Below are 14,212 nucleotides of genomic sequence, written 5' to 3' on the forward strand. Positions count from 1 at the left end.
ATATCAACTTGAAATAAGCAGAATAAAATCAACTCTTTTACATTAAAAATAAGAGCTCTAAAAGTTTGCAAATAAAACGTAAGCAAATATTCATTTTGAAGGCTAACAACTCACTGTGGTTGCGTTCAAAAAGCTTATTCACATCCGTGTTGTACTTTACTGTGACAACTTTATCTGTATGGTTTTAAAATTAACAATCGACACTTATGGCGAGGGATTTAGGTCGATAATTATACAGCGCACTGTTTTTCAAACGAAAGATATAAGTTTGCGGAGTTGTATCACAAGGTTCGCTGCTAGGACCACTACCTTTTCCTGGCGTGTCTATCAAAGGGAAATACAACCTTTCTATATAGGTAACAGGAAATATAGCTCGCTATTTTGGTTACATCGTTCATTTTTAACAACTATGAGTAATGGAAACATCTTTTAGAAGCGTTTTAAAATGAATTCTTTGCTTGTTTTAAAATGTCTTTAAAGAATTTTATGTAAATAAAGCGATGAGATGCTGGTTTACTTTAAACTTTTTAATGCAGAATCCTATTTACTTTTAATGGATCTCATTTTATGACTTCTATATTTACACCATCAATACCTTAAAATATATATAGCAAATTCTAATTTGGAGGTCTGTCACTAATGAATACGTTAATAATTTACACATTACTAATTTTCCATTGTTGACAATTAATTTCTCAATTTTGCTTTGGTTGCATATTATCACAGAGCAGGCAGGATGGCACAGGTTCACCTATATCGAAAGCCAGGGCTAACTATATTTAATTGTACCGTACATTTATGAATAAAGTTTATTATTATTATTATTATGTTTAATGGTTGTACTCATCAAACTATACATTCATATTTTTAAGAGTTAATTATTGATCTTCCTATTTATTGTATATCTTATTTTCCTACTGCTATATGTTTAAAAAACTTCTTGTCTGTGTAAATCTAAAATTTATGTTATGATTTGATTATTTAGTTAGTTTTAGTATGTATTGATTTTAAAATATTTAAAAGAAAAAACAAAAAAATGGTAACAAATAAATTTGAAAGTAAAGGAATATAAATGCAACTGACCTTGTAACCATCTTTATCTCTGTGGTCATCAGTGGCAACGGAATTATCAATAGCAGCTGATGATTTTCTACTCGCAATAGTGGGCCGACCACGGATCTTTGGCCTGTTCACACTAGCAGATATCAGTTGATCTGTGGATCTGGATACGCTGGATGTCACTGATGTGGATACTTTGGTTGGTTTCCTCAATCTTCTGCGGACAGCTGGAAAGAATAATATATTGTTAATTCAAGTTATTATTAACTCAATTGCCATCCTAGTTATAAATAACGATATCTATAGTATAATATTAAATAAATACAGAGATAAAACAGAAGAAAAATATATTGTTTTATTTTAATCCTATATACCTACATATATTTGAAAGTAGTTCAAAATATATAAATATTTATTTATTTTTATCACTTTTTTTGTACCTATAACACAATCTCTGCTTAGTAGTGTGAAGGGGATTGTTAGTAATGTGGATTGATAACCCCATTGCTAGCAATGTACCATGTCAGGTCGACCTCCACGCGGTTCCCCCTGGAAACCATCGTGTTAAATTCCTGGTGAATTTGTCACGATGGTCTAACTGACCTGACCTCATGCTCATCCTATCATCCTCCACTGGTGCCCCGTCAGCGTAAACCGTTAGAGCAGGCGGGTGCACCATTCCATTATCATCCACAAAAAAAAACTCTGCTTAGTTCGGGACTAGATGGCGTTTTATAATTGGTCCTATTATTATTAGTATTATATTATTAAAATTGAGAAAAAAATAAAGATATGAAAAAAAATATTGTTGTTTTTGTGGCTATAGGATTACACTATTGTGTTGCCTGATTGCGCAAGACTGATGTGAACGGTAGATCTATACGAGTAGATGGTTATGCATTACAGGATAAAAAACTGCAATACAATAGCTTTGGCTACCTAGTATATATACAACATACTCTAATGCTGTTGGCCGCAGCTGGCCTTTACAGCTTCACCGGAAGATAGGAGGCGAGTGCGAATGCACTCCAAACTAGAGGAAGGATTTATGGAACGGCTGAAGGCCAACTCCCACCTGAAGGATACGACTTTAGTCTGAGGACACCCCTAGGGGTTCGACCCTACCTACTTATAATGTGTATTGTTAGTATTAGTAGGGGATTGTTAGTATTTAGACTAGTAACTCCATTACCACCAATGTATCATGTCAGGTTGTTCCACATGAATAGAATAGAGTGGAATAGAATAGAAAATCATTCATTCAAATAAACTCAATTTAAGCACTTTTGAAGAGTGATAGCAATGTTTTTTTTTAATCTACCACTCATTCGGAAAGCTGTCTCATCACAAGAAGAACGAGCAAGAGACTTGTGTGTTGCTCTTTTAAACAATCCTTGTAAGTTCACATTACACAATTCGAAACGTGTCAATATAAACTACCAACAACACTAATTTATTAGGATTAAATATAAATACACAATAAGATTAAATCAGTCGTAGTAATAAGAGCAGACCAGTCCCTATAAGCAGCACTCGTTCACGAGTATGACGGATGAGCCAGCCATCACTGCGCTCGACCATATTTTAGGTAGCTCAATGACGTGATTCGCCCTAGAAACCATCGTGATAAATTCATGGAAAATTTACCACGATGACCTGACCTCATGCTCATCTTATCATCCTCCACTGGTGCCCCGCCAGCGTAAACCGTTAGCGCACCATTCCATAATCACAATTTAAAAAAAAACTGTATATTTAAGATTTAAAAAATAGAAAATCAAATATTTTTTTATAAACAACGACGAATGGCCTCGGTGATCAAGCGGTTTAGCTACACACCAATTTAATTCCAATAGTCAGGGGTACGATTCCTCGCACGGCATAAACATTTGTATTCTAGATTATGATTGTTTGTATTGGTCTGAGTGTTTTCTATGTATATTATGTCTGTATTTAGAAAAAAGAAATCATCTAAGTATTTATATCAGTTGTCTAGTACCCATAACACATGCTCTGCTTACAGTGGGACTAGATGGCGGTGTGTTAATTATGCAGGATTATTTATTATTATTATTAGTTATTATTATATCAATATTTTATTTATTACTATTTATATCAATAGTTCATTAATATATCGATATGTATATATATTATTTTCTCTTTTTCACAGCTTTGCTGGTGATTAATGCTTTGCTGGCTTTGCATGTACCGAGGACGGGACATGCCAAGTTTCTCGTTACTTTATTTGGTGATGATTTTCATCTTTATTCTGTTGTAGCATTTAGGTAGCGTCGGACTATTGCACACGTATCTAAGATAACAGCCTTCTGTAGTGGAATGTGGAGTAGTTTATTCATTTTATATATATATTATTTTTACAGTTTGTTCCCTTCTTTTGTCGGTTTAAACGAAGGTAATATATTATTTTCACTATTGTAGCATTTTCTCAGCTTTGCCTAGTTTTTTACCACACTTACGAAGTAAGTGCAGTGATTGTGTGGGAGTGTGTGTACGTGTACTTATAGTTTATTAATTTTTTTTTTATTCATACACTTTCTATTCTCGAATTTCTTATTATTATTATTATTATTATTATTATAGGTACCAAGTGTATCTATACCATTTCTTCTACTACAGACTCACTATTTTCCAATCTGTTCCAAGTAATAAACTTCAGTACACTCTGAATTTCAAGAGCCCGTAAGGGACGCGTTGTATGTAACAGCAGTAATAGAATGATTTCAAGCCGAAATAAACCTTAAAACTACTACACTAAGAGCGTTTTACATTGAACTATAATATCAGTGTATTTTTTTTTAAACAATCCAAACGGAAGTTTTCTATTATGTATGAAATTCGATTGCTCGCTGTTGGTTTGTATTTTTATTTCTATAATGATATTTTACAGATTGCTTCTTATTTTTTTGCTATTCCCGTTACATACAGACAATATGATAATTTACATATATATCTTAATATTATTAACAATATTATAGACGCGAAAGTTTGTAAGTATGGTACTTTTTCACGCAAAAACTACTGAATGGATTTTGATGAAACTTTACAGTAATATAATATACTTCAGAATCACATATAGGCTATATTTTTTATTGAAATTTAACGCGGATAAATCCGCGGGCATATATAGTATATAAATACGATATATCGATATTGCTAGCAATGTACCATGTCAGGTTGACCTCCACGCGGTTCCTCCTGGAAACCATCGTGATAAATTCCTGGTGAATTTGTCACGATGTGCTAACTGACCTGACCTCATGCTCTTATCATCCTCCACTGGTGCCCCGCCAGCGTAAACCGTCAGCGCAGGCGGACGCTCCATTCCATTATCATCCATAAAAAAAATATATCGATAGTTAGCATGTACAGCTAGTATGTATATACTTTTTATTATAAGAATAGCCGTAAGTTATCTTTTGTCTTAAAAATAACCTGCAAAGAAAGTGGAATTGGTGGTCACAGCTTGTGCAGATGAAGTCGCATGTAATAGCTAGTTTATTATACACTAGCTACTTGCTCCGGCTTCGCCCGCTTGTACATGTATTATATAATAAACCCTCCTCTAGAATCACTATATCTATTAATAAAATCGCTTCAAAATCCGTCGCGTAGTTTTAAAGATTTAAGCATACATAGGGACAGACAGGGACAGCGACTTTGTTTCATACTATGTAATGATGATATTAGAGATAAATTATATCAAATAGAATGACCTACATGATATATTCTCTTGGATACCACTCTATTGGTTGTTTATGTTTTATGCTTACTTTTTAAAAAAAAACAATACAATATTTTTATATTATTCAAATATACAGTTTAGTAAATCTTACATATAAAATTCTCGTGTCACAGTTTTCGTTCCCATACTCCTCCGAAACGGCTTGACCGATTCTCATGAAATTTTGTGAGCGTATTGAGTAGGTCTGAGAATCGGCCAACATCTATTTTTTATTGTTATTTTAAGTCAAAACAACGTTTGCCGGGACAGCTAGTGATCATATAAAGCAAAGCGTTTGCTGTACACGGAGAACAATAAATCTCTTTAAAAGAATAGAGTAGATACGACAAGAGATTAATTAGCAACAGCTTAGCATGGGTCAGAATGAAATCTGTATGAATAAATGAAATTGAATAAAAAATATATAAATGATATATGGAAAAGTGAAGCCTCTTGGTGTAAGTAGGTTTATGTTTAAATTTAGACATCAATTAAAAAAAATTGAATTTAATGAGCAACAACTTAGCACATGTTCGAATGGAATAAATGAAATTGAATAAAAAATATATAAATGATATATGGAAAAGTGAAGCCTCTTGGCATAAGGTTTAAGATTAAATATATACTTCCATTAAAAAAAATTGAATTTAAAATAATATTAAGTTAAAGTTTGGGCTATTGCTAAGCTCTTAAACCTGCACCTAAGTCCTCACAAAAGGTCTCCATAGGTCACAACTAGAATTGCGACACGAGAATTTTGTATATAAGATTTTTCACGAATTTACCGCTAAGTTACCATAGAATATATCTAGTGTAAAAAACGATTCTGTAGTTTTTTTGTTGTATTCTTACATTACAAACGCTACTTAACAAATATAAATAAATATATTCCGTCCAATATGATTTTAATTAAAGGAAAATATCCAATTTGTGATTTTGACTGCGACAAATTGATTCTTGTTATTTTATACAATATTATAAATGTTATCAATTTCGAGCTGTCTGCTAGCGCCGCCAGATTTATTATTTCAATTCATATAAATAATCGCTTAATAACAAATTGTATCTTTGTACTTAAATATCAAGGATGTTAAATTTATTAGAAAACCTTGTCCAGATTATGCTATCACTGTAGAAAGAGATAGAAATAGACTGTACCTAAATTTATTAAGAAACTTTGTTCACACTAAGCTATCAGTTCTTTCCTTGCGCCATAGAAAAGGATAGAAATAGAGTGTACTTATTTTATTAAGAAATTTTGTCTAAACAATGATACTCATTGAAAACTTATACTAGATAAGAGTAAAATAATAGAGTGTACCTAATTTTATTAAAAAAAAAACCTTGTCCACATTATGCTATCAGTTGTTTGCTCGCACTGTAGAAAGAGATATAAATAGATTGTACGTAATTTTATTTGCAAGCCTTGTCCAAACTATGCTGTCAGTTGTATTCTTGCACCATAGACAGAGATAGAAATAGACTAGTATGTTATTAAGAAACTTTGTCTACAATATGATATTCGTTGTTTACTTGTACAGCAGGAAGAGATAGATATAGACTGTACGTAATTTTATTTAAAAGTCATGTCCACATTATACTATACATTGTTTGCTTGCGCTATAGAAAGAGATAGGAATATAGTATAACTAGTTTTATTAAAAAGCTTTGCCTACATAATGATATTCGTTGAAAACTTATACAACAGAAAGATATAAAAAAAAGAGTGTATCTAATTTTATTAAGAAACCTTGTCCACATTATGCTAACAGTTTGCTTACGTCATAGAAAGAGATAGAAATAGACTGTACGTAATTTTAATAAAAAGCCTTATCCATATTACACTATCAATTATTTGTTTGGACGATAGAAAGAGATAGAAATAGACTGTACGTAATTTTAATAAAAAGCCTTATCCATATTACACTATCAATTATTTGTTTGGATTATAGAAAGAGATAGAAATATAGTGTACCTAATTTTATTTGGAAGTCTTATCTATACTATGCTATCCTTTGTTTCCAACAACGTCCCGTTTTTTACCCATCAAATAAATTGTCGGATTATCAGCAATATATCCGATGTTTGGATGCGTGGAGCAGGCCAGGCCTGTCGCTAAACATGACCGGCGCTGTATTTCAGCTGGGTACGATAAATGGGCGACAGGCCTCGTGTGTTTACAGAGCTGAAGTATTCTTTAATTTATTGTTCATAAACGCAATAGGTACTTATGTATTTTGACGTGAATAGGTCTTTAAATTTGTTTCCACGCGGTGGCAATTTGACACTCGGTGGTCTAGCGGTCTAGCAGTCTTGAAGTCCTGAACCTGATGAAAGCAAAATGTTGCCATAACAAGTATCACATCTCATCAGTCGTTAAGTATTTACGTATTCCTATAAAACCCACGGCCGTGTCTATGACACAGCCACACCCCGATTTTTTTATATGTAACTGAGGGTAGACTGTAAAAAGTCGTCTAAATGGGTACTGTATTGTTTGTCTTAGTTTTCGGCTCGCAGATACACATCTATGTTCTCAGTCGTTTACAGCCCGCATTACGCCAGCAGTGTGCGATAGAGACGACATAATATTTCTTTCTCTTTCGCACATATACTACAGGTACCGGAGTCTCACTTACTACAGCCGCGAAGTCGCTTGGTTTATAAGGTGTGTTTCAGTTGTAGGGTGCAGATTAGGCAGTGAAATTACAGGATAAGAGGCATTACATCTTAGTAGTCTGGAATGGCAACGTATGAGGGGTATCACGATGTGTCACATGAAAATCTGACGTCCGTAGTGCTGTTCAAGTATAGGCAACGGTTATCGCTTCCCATCAGTTAGTTTGCTATTACAATTATAAAAAAAACTGCAATGGTAATAAAGCTAACGCCACACGTGATGGTATCAAGCATCACCTATATATATGAACATCATATCATGGATCACGTCATCAAATGATATCCATGATAGAGGACATGCCTCGTGATATCATAGGACTAATGTCATGACTCGTTACACTCTAATTTTATAACCTATACACTACATTAGAACGCGTTTCTAAAGCAAATCCAGCAGGCTCCAACCAGATTAGGCTCAGCAGGAAGAGAAACACGAGCGGTGAAGGTGAGTGTTGGCGTACTTCGGCAAAATGGCTGAAACCTACTTTTTTTTTTATTGGGTTGTTTGGGCTATTATCAGATGTTTGTAGCACCTGTAGCACTGCGACCTACATAGATCTATTGTGCTCGCCCTTTTTCAAAGTTCGCTACCTAGATCCGTCAGGGACAAGAATTGAAGGATATTCCTAAGAATATCCTCCTCCTATATATTCCTAAGAATATCATCACTCCTAAGAGCGATGGTTTTTATCTCCTCGGGATAGAGTGTAAACTTTCCAAAGGAGATATTTCGTTTATACATGAGTGGGCTACAACCACATAGGATGTGAAGCGGAAAGCTGAAACCTACACTCGGGTCATAAGTCCCGGAAACACTGAGTTCCCTCTTTGATAAAAATCACTAGTGCCTGTTTTACCTCCATCCTACTCTCGAGCGTGTAACACTGCAGTCGCTATCGAGTTTTAAAGAAAACCAATGTACGATCTCAATTGCGGATTTCGCTTTTGAATTCGTAAGTGATGCTTAGAGAATAGCTCTACAGGTTAGGGCAGGGAGCAACATGAGCGATGAAGGTAAGTGTTAACGTACGTCGACAAGAAGGCCTTTAAACCTACACCCGGGTCACAAGTCCTGGGAACTGCCTGGGACCCTCTCTGACCACATTAGGGCAGGGAGAGAAATATGAGCGATAAAGGTGAGCGTGAACGTGCGTTGGAAAGAAGACCCTTAAAGCTACACCCGGGTCACAAGGCCTAAAAACTATTCGGAGTTTCCCTATCTGATACTCTGATATCTATGCCACACGATAGACTCGATATTCGCACGGTGTATCCATGGAATTATAAGAAGGTCTCTAATATATAATACTTACATGTAGAGTCTGATGTGGGAGCAATAACTGCTAATATCAGTGCAACGGTGACTGTCCACCGCAGCAATCTTGGTGGTAACTGTAACAAAGAAAAACCATTAAAGTTGCAGCGCATAACTAATATTATAAATACGAAAGTTTGTATGTTACGCTTTCACGTCTTAACGACTTAACCAATCATCGTGAAATTTGTTACCTACATATATACAACTATGGGATGCCTGCGGCTTCGTTTGTTTATACATTTCTCTATCTACTGATGATTTATTTACATCATACTAAGCTAGTTTCCCAATATGTCTCACTTAGGTCGATTACATACATATATATACACATATATTAAAAGAAAAACAATCTTAAGTGAATATACTGCCTAAATCATTTACTGCCATTCTACGAAAATACAGCAAATTACATCTAAATATGTCTAGGTCTGCAAATCGACTAACTACACAATTTAGTAGACTTTATATCTTGAGTGCAAGATAAATAGAAGTTTTCTTTTATTTTTTTACTACTACGTCGGCAAACAAGCATACGGCAAATCTGATGGTAAACGATTACAGTAGTCTAAACAAACACTAGGGAATTCATTTGCGCGTTCCGATAGTTAAGGAACCTTAATATACCCTTCTTGAAAAATCCCATGCCATAGTCTCTTCAGAAAACCTCGGTAAGTGGTTCATTCCAATATCTAAGTGTACGCGGGAGAAATCTCCTCTGAAACTGCACTATCAGGTAGTTCACTCCACAATCTAAGTGTACGTGTGATGGAATCCTCACGTTTCTCACAGGAGTTTCAGAGGAGATTTCCTCTGAAACTGCCTTATCTGACACTACTTTGATTCTAGCGTGTGGGGATGAATTCCGTGTCAATGATCAGCAGTGCGATGGTAAAATATAGCCGTAAGTATTCATGATGACATACCGACTCCAACCAAAACAGCTGTTTTGAAATAGTTGACTAAAAAAATGCTGATTTGCGACTATCTAAAATAGGCTAGACTAATTTTGTACAAATTCTACTTATGCTGCTGCTGTGTGGTATATGCAGGGGTCACATATATAATATTACAATTATACTTATACATTCCGAATGAGCAGTATTTTAAAAAAAAAGTGATGACTATTCAAAAGTGTTTCAAAATTATTCGAATAAATAATTTTCTATTCTATTCTGTTCTATAAAACACAGCATGTGGTTATGATTGGATAAATATAATAAGAAGATTAATTCTAGTAACCCATCAAAACAAGAGTTCATGAATAATGCATTACAAATATGATGTTATCTCAATTCAGGGATAATGTCGGGACCGTATACTAAATATTAGGGTTGTATCGATAAATATTTTCTTTCTACTTTCGCAAGTTCAATTCTTGCTGTTGAATGTTTAGACTCGACTGAGTTTAGTGCTAGTTCGTAGGTAGTAATTCACGTATTTCAACTTAAAAATGTAAAGTTAAAACAATTATTGAAAAGGTATATAAGCAAATTGTCTTGTTCGATCATGGTACTCGTCAGCGGTAGATTAAAAAATATATGACTATTCAAAGTGCGTATATTTCTAATTATTTAAGTAAAGAATTTTCTATTCTATTCTATTCTGACCTAAAAGAACTTTGTGTTAATTTCACTATACGACGAAAATAACACCCTTATCAGATCAGAATTTAGTCGAGAGTTTAAACTTACATTAAACTAGCTGTACACGCGACTTCGTCCGAGTGGAATATAACTTTATTTTTCTAAAATAAAGGTAGCCTAAGTTACTCCTTATTACATTAGCTACCTACCAAAAAAGTCCCGTCAAAATCGGTCCAGCCATTTAAGAGATTAGCCGGAACAAACAGACAGACAAAAATTGTAAAAAATGTTATTTTGGTGTATGTACCTTATTTATATTCATATGAATATAAATAAGGTACCGTTTTTTACTACATGCATATGCATGTAGTAAAAAACGGTTATTTTAATATTACAAACAGACACTCCAATTTTGTTTATATGTATAGATGTACCTACATGCACCTTGTAAAATGTGGGCATGTTAAGTTTTGCATTCACCACAACAAATTCGACAAAGCCTCTGACTATCCCATCTGGGATAAAAGCCGTGATATCTATTTGTGTATATTAACTACTAGCCTTTTTTATTTTTTTTTATTTGATAGAATAATAATAAGAAGATAATAATCTGTCTATATACAGCATCGATTTAGTAATGAAGAGTTTATAATTTATTTTCACACATCCAATTTATTTTTTGGTGATAGTTATTGAATTTCATGAGTGTAATGATGTAATGAACCAGATTTCTAATTATATTAGATACATATATTATTTTTTTATGAAATTACCTGTAATACAATATCTAAATATATATAACTCAAAGGTGACTGACATAGTGATCTATCAACGCACAGCCTAAACCATTGGACGGATCGGACTGAAATTTGGCATGCAGGTAGATGTTATGACGTAGGCATCCGCTAAGAAAGGATTTTGATTCAACCACCAAGAGAATAAAATAGGGGTTGAAAGTTTGTATGAAACTCTATCAATTTAAACCAATCGGACTGAGACTTTGCATACATAAAGCTACTATGACGTAGGTATACCCTAAGAAAGGATTTTGATAAATTCCACCCCTGAGGGGATAAATTAACGCGAGCAAAACCGCGGGCAAAACTAGTAGTTTCATAAAATATAACTTAATATAATATGAATATAACTGTGTATTGTAACGTAAAAAATGAAATAATATTATATTTTTCTTTTCTTTTCTTTTCGTATTCAATATTCATAATGGCCACCCTTGAACTGGAATTACTGGATAAAACCGGAAAATGTCGATTCAGACAGGAAGGAAATAAGGGATTTGTATTGTTTTTTAAATTTAAGCCTTTTTTAGGATTCTACCTTTGGGATGAGCTATTTACAAATGCGGTATTTGATCTTATACATATACGAGTATATATATATATAAATGATCACTGTCTGTAGATAAAAAATACCATATACAAGAAAAAATATTTAAGTTGGGACTTTATAACATAATTGAATCCAAAACAATAAGTGTAAAACAGTGTGTTATCTGTGCTATTATGTACGCTAAACTCAGCAATACATTATCTGTACGCCATCACTTATCTGCTCCTTTGGGAAGCTGTTCAGCTTCGAGAATACTATTATATACTACAAATGTGATACTGTTTATGTATTTAGTCGACAGTTACCATTTACCATCAGGTGGGCACTCAAACTGTTCATCATTATAGTAATAAAAACAAATTAAACAGTGAAATTTCGGTCCATGTAGAAAATACTTTAATTTGGTTTTCTTCATACTGGTTGAAACCTGATGAATTCAAATTCAAAAATCATTTATTAATGTAGGACATTTTAGCCGATTATGAACGTTACGTGTTTACCTTAATATTTTTTATCCCTACTGTCCAGTTCGAAATTGGTCATATCCGCTATCAGATCTAAAAATGCAGTTTTGCGTAATCAGCTATTGCTAAAAAATTAACGCTGCGTCAGTGCTAATTAGGAACTCTAGCTATGTTTCGTCCTAATTGTATACAGTAGTGTAGATTTTATTTGTGTTGGAATGTAAAAATTAACATTTTTTTTTACATGGAGAAAATCCCTCATTCAGAACCGCCCGCCCCGGGGGAGGCTAGCAGGTACTGTGAGACTCGTACTCACTCCAAAGCATCCCACTAGACACCGCTAAGTTTGTATCTATGTGCACCTTAATATTGAACTCTATCTATTTATTATTTTGCTAGTAGATATAATAATAATAATAAATAATCCTGGATAATTAACACACCGCCATCTAGTCCCATTGTAAGCAGAGCATGTGTTATGGGTACTAGATAACTGATATAAATACATAGATATATTTTTTTATCGTAAATAAAACAAACAAACAAACAAACAATCATATTCATGAACCTGCGCCCATCGAAGATAAGGCGGTATGCTAAACCGCTAGCCCACCGAGGCCATACTAGGAACTGATACTAGGACTATTAGTCCAATAACTAATAAACCTAGTTTCATGCGCAATCAGAACGAACAGCTAATATTTAATTTTGATTAACAGCATGCACCTATGTAAGTAATGTTATGTAACGATTAAACATGGTCCGGTAAATCAATTACCTTTAACAAACAAGCTATCTGTTGGTTCATCGATGTTACAAACATCACGAAACAGAAACCTATTTAAAATGTAATATTATTTATTAAAATCACTTACTCTCACTACACACATAAATTTTATCATTATTTATGTAGTTAGAGTTCATGATTACAAATTTATAATATTAAATTTTGAAATTCGAACGTCTTTTGTTATTACATAAATAATGATAAAATTTACTTATGCAGTTAGAGTTAGTAATTGTTAATAAATAATATTGAATTTTGAAATTCGAACATCTTTTGTTATTAAATAAATAATGATAAAATTTATTTATGTAGTTAGAGTTAGTAATTGTAAATAAATAATATTGAATTTTGAAATTCGAACATATTTTGTTATTATATAAATAATGATAAATTTTTTTTATGTAGTTAGAGTTAGTAATTGTAAATAAATAATATTGAATTTTGAAATTCGAACATCTTTTGTTATTACATAAATAATGATGAAATTTATTTATATAGTTAGAGTTAGTAATTGCAAATAAATAGAGATAAGGCAGTGAAATTACAGGACACATCATTACATAGTATAAAACAAAATCGCTGTCGCTGTCTGTCCCTATGTACGCTTAAATCTTTAAAACTATGCAACGGATTTTGAAGCGGTTTATTTTTAATAGGCAGAGTGATTCAAGAGGAAGGTTTATAGGTATAATACATGTACACCCGTGCGAAACTGGGGCGAGTTACTAGTAAATAAATAAAATAAAATAAATGACGTAAACCTCATTGGGAAGATGACCTTTTTTGTATTTTTTTTAATCATCACTATTTTACAGTCTACAATAAGGGAAATCTACCCTTATTGTGGATAGCATAATAGTGATTTTAAATTAAAACCGCCTGCAGCATTGTCCTTATTTAACACTTAATATCCGCGTAGACTTTTCAACGAGACAATTTTTTTGTTTATTTTTCAAAAGTCTAGAGGATTTTCTTTAAAAACTAAAACAATTAATATTAAAATACTTACTGGAAGCTTGTCTTTTTTTACTTATAAAGTAGGACTTATTTATTTTCGTATCAATACTTTGCAAATACATTTTTTTATATTTGTTCAGCTCATTAACTTATTATTAAATTTGACGGCCTCGGTGGTCCAGTGGTTTACCACGCCGCTTTACTTCCGATGGTCGCGGGTTCGATTCCTCGCACGGTGTAAATATTTGTAATTATTAGTAAGATTATTCATCTGGG

The 14,212-nt window shown here is 33.2% G+C and overlaps 1 protein-coding gene across 1 annotated transcript in view; it reads right to left on the bottom strand.

Moving 5' to 3' along the window:
• Positions 1–14,212, bottom strand: part of LOC131852553 (probable chitinase 10) — a 134,330-nt gene that overhangs the window by 61,517 nt on the left and 58,601 nt on the right. Inside the window, 2 exon segments of the mRNA XM_059203233.1 lie at positions 1,084–1,286; positions 8,794–8,872. Coding sequence (XP_059059216.1) covers positions 1,084–1,286; positions 8,794–8,872 — 282 coding nt within the window.

This window comes from Achroia grisella, unplaced genomic scaffold (genome assembly GCF_030625045.1).
Source record: "Achroia grisella isolate CSIRO2021 unplaced genomic scaffold, CSIRO_AGI_Agris_v1 utg853, whole genome shotgun sequence".
Taxonomy (NCBI): domain Eukaryota; kingdom Metazoa; phylum Arthropoda; class Insecta; order Lepidoptera; family Pyralidae; genus Achroia; species Achroia grisella.